The sequence below is a fragment of the Cryptomeria japonica genome, chromosome 6 (assembly GCF_030272615.1).
Source record: "Cryptomeria japonica chromosome 6, Sugi_1.0, whole genome shotgun sequence".
Lineage (NCBI taxonomy): Eukaryota > Viridiplantae > Streptophyta > Pinopsida > Cupressales > Cupressaceae > Cryptomeria > Cryptomeria japonica.
Genome location: NC_081410.1, coordinates 610,813,397 through 610,816,214, shown reverse-complemented (window position 1 = coordinate 610,816,214; position 2,818 = coordinate 610,813,397). Strand labels below are relative to the sequence as shown.

At 36.6% G+C, this 2,818-nt stretch overlaps 1 protein-coding gene across 1 annotated transcript; it reads right to left on the bottom strand.

Moving 5' to 3' along the window:
* Positions 1–873: 873 nt before the first annotated feature.
* LOC131037748 (iridoid oxidase-like) lies at positions 874–2,432 on the bottom strand. Its single transcript, XM_057969944.2, has 2 exons — positions 1,615–2,432; positions 874–1,522 (listed from the first exon to the last, which is right to left on the bottom strand). Exons 1-2 carry the CDS (start codon positions 2,428–2,430, stop codon positions 890–892), a joined length of 1,449 nt encoding a protein of 482 aa, XP_057825927.2. The 5' UTR covers positions 2,431–2,432; the 3' UTR covers positions 874–889.
* Between the last annotated feature and the right edge of the window lie 386 nt (positions 2,433–2,818).

The following is a 2,818-nucleotide window of genomic DNA, read 5'->3' as shown; positions in this document are numbered from 1 at the left end:
GATGCCTAACCTGTATGGTTAGATGCTCATCCCGGATGGATGAATGCCTAATCCAAATGGATAGATGCCCAGAGTATGCAATTGAATCAAACACAAATGATTAAATTTATAAAAAAAAAAAAATGGTCAAAATTTTCTTGGGTTAAGTATAACGGGTTACTACGAACTAATTGGACATTAAAATATAATCTTATAGTAGATCATACCTACATTGTATCTTGTGAAGTGTACAAACATATGATTTATAATATATGATTAATATACAATCAAGACTCTTTATGTATCTTCAACAAGGATTCTCCTGTTAAGAACTCAACTCCTAGGCCATAAATGAACCCAAACATTACTAAGTTAAAGCACAATATAAAAATCCAACATGATGTAATGTCAATAAAACACTATCAATTAATTGCTTCAATTGAAATAATCTAAAGTTAACATGATTTAGATATCATAGATGCATAAATCAATAAGTTCACCAATCATAATGTTGAACAAAATACCATCATCATAATGACACATAACAAATATAGTGAATAGTGAAGCCAAAACACTATTATAGTTTAAAAATAGAAGTCATTATGTATACATCCCATAATACACAACCGAACACAATAATTTCAAAAAAAAAATTTAAATGCATGAATTATATTAATGATAATAAACACACCATCGATAAGTATAATGTTAGTACCAATAGAAATTCAAATAGGCATACAAGGCACATAAGCATGAGACATTAAACACTTTCATAATATTTATTTAATGATTCATAATATCAGTTAACATAAACTTACATCAAACTTGGTAAAAGAGCTAGTAAATGGTATTTACATAGCCAAAAACTCATCGTAAACCTCTTTGACCCTTATTGAACTAACATATTATTTTAGTATAGATGATTTGGTAATCTTGGTGTGGGGATTGCATGCAATTCTTTAGACTTCTTTAATACTATTCCAAATGTCTCACTCATGTCTATCTTATTATAATTCATCCCTATTGGAAGCATCCAATTGAAGGAATGGATTAAGGAAGCAATAGTAAAATGAACCATTTGATGAGCCAAAGGAAGTCCTAAGCATATTCTTCTTCCAGCTCCAAATGGTATCAGCTCAAAATTTTGTCCCTTATACTTTACCTTACTATTCTCACCATTAAAAAACCTCTCTGGCATAAATTTTAAAGGTTCTTTCCAAATTTTAGGATCTCTTCCAATTGCCCACAGATTCACAATCACCATGGCATGCTTAGGTATCATATACCCTGCCACCTCACATGAGTTGTCTGCTCTATGGGGCAATGCCAAAGGAAGTGCTGGGTGTAGTCGAAACACTTCTTTCACTATAGCATGGAGATAAGGTAGACGATCTATGTCAGATTCTTCCACTTTTCGATTGAGACCAATTACCTCTTCTAATTCCTTTTGCGCTTTTTTCATTACGTAAGGATTGGCAATTAGTTCCACCATAACCCATTCAATTGTTGTAGTAGTAGTATCACTACCAGCAGACAAGAGTTCCTACATGATCATAAGGAAATGACTCATCAATAATAATAAAAATATATTATTAAATAAAAAATGAGTCAAAATAGGCGTTGAACAAGACTCACCAAGAGTAAAGCCCTGATATTCACCAGAGTGAAATCATGGGCAGTCAGATCGAGCAGAATGTCGAGAAAGTCCTTTTCCTTGGGTAGACCGACCCCTTGCCTCCTCGCCTCCAACCGATCTTGTATGAATACATCTAAGTACTCATGTAGTCGCTTATGATGGACTGTCAGACGACGGCACACTCCCTGAGGGTCCACCAACTTCAGAAACGGATAAAAGTCGGCCAAGTTGGGTTTTCCGGTCAAGTTCACCATTTCACTAAAAGTGTTTCTCAATTCTGCAGACTCTAGATTTTTGGGATCGAACAAGTTCTTACTGAAAATGGCGTTGCTCATGAGATTGAGACCCTCGTAGTACACCAGCTCTGCAATATTCATACTCGTCCCCTTCTTCTCAAAGACCATTCGAATCGTCTCGGAGACTTGATCTCTTCTGAGATGTTGCAGCGCTTGGAGTCTGGTGGGAGTGAAAAGCTCTGTGGTGGCAATGCGTCTGAACTTCCGCCAGTAATCTCCATACTGAGCAAAAGCAATTGAAGATTCATGGTGAGAAAACACCTTTGCTGCTTCTATCATAATCCGTCCTGCAAAATTCTGGTCGTGGATTTTGAGGACCTCTTTTGCCATTTCAGAGGATGAAACCACCACAGCAGTTTTCATGCCGAGAGAGAGAGTCATGAGAGGACCGTATTGCTGAGAAAGAGCCCACAGAGATTCATTGGGTTTTTTCCCCAGCTGGAGAAGGTTTCCCACGATGGGCCAGCCAGGAGGTCCAGGAGGAAGATTTGCTCTGCTCTTCTTCTTTCTTTTCCCCATTAAATCTACTAAGAAATAAGCGAGCACACTGCTTACCAGCGCTGAAAGCCAAATCACCCATTGCCCTTCCATTGAATGGATTTTAGATCTGCTTGGGAATCAATTCCTCAGCAGATTAGTATATATAGATATCTATACAGCATTGGGACAAAAATATATTCCTAAATAGATTTCAGATCTCCCGGGACTCTGTCAAAGACGCTGACCATTTTCCCTTACAAATATTTTATGTATAAAAATCATTTTCCTAAAATGATTTCTTGATGGAATCTGACAAAAAATCGGGATCTATCAAAGGACGCCATTTTTCCTGATAAGATTTGTGTATATAAAAATGTATTCGGTAACTTAGTATCGTTGACCTAAATATACCAAGAACAGCGTTCAC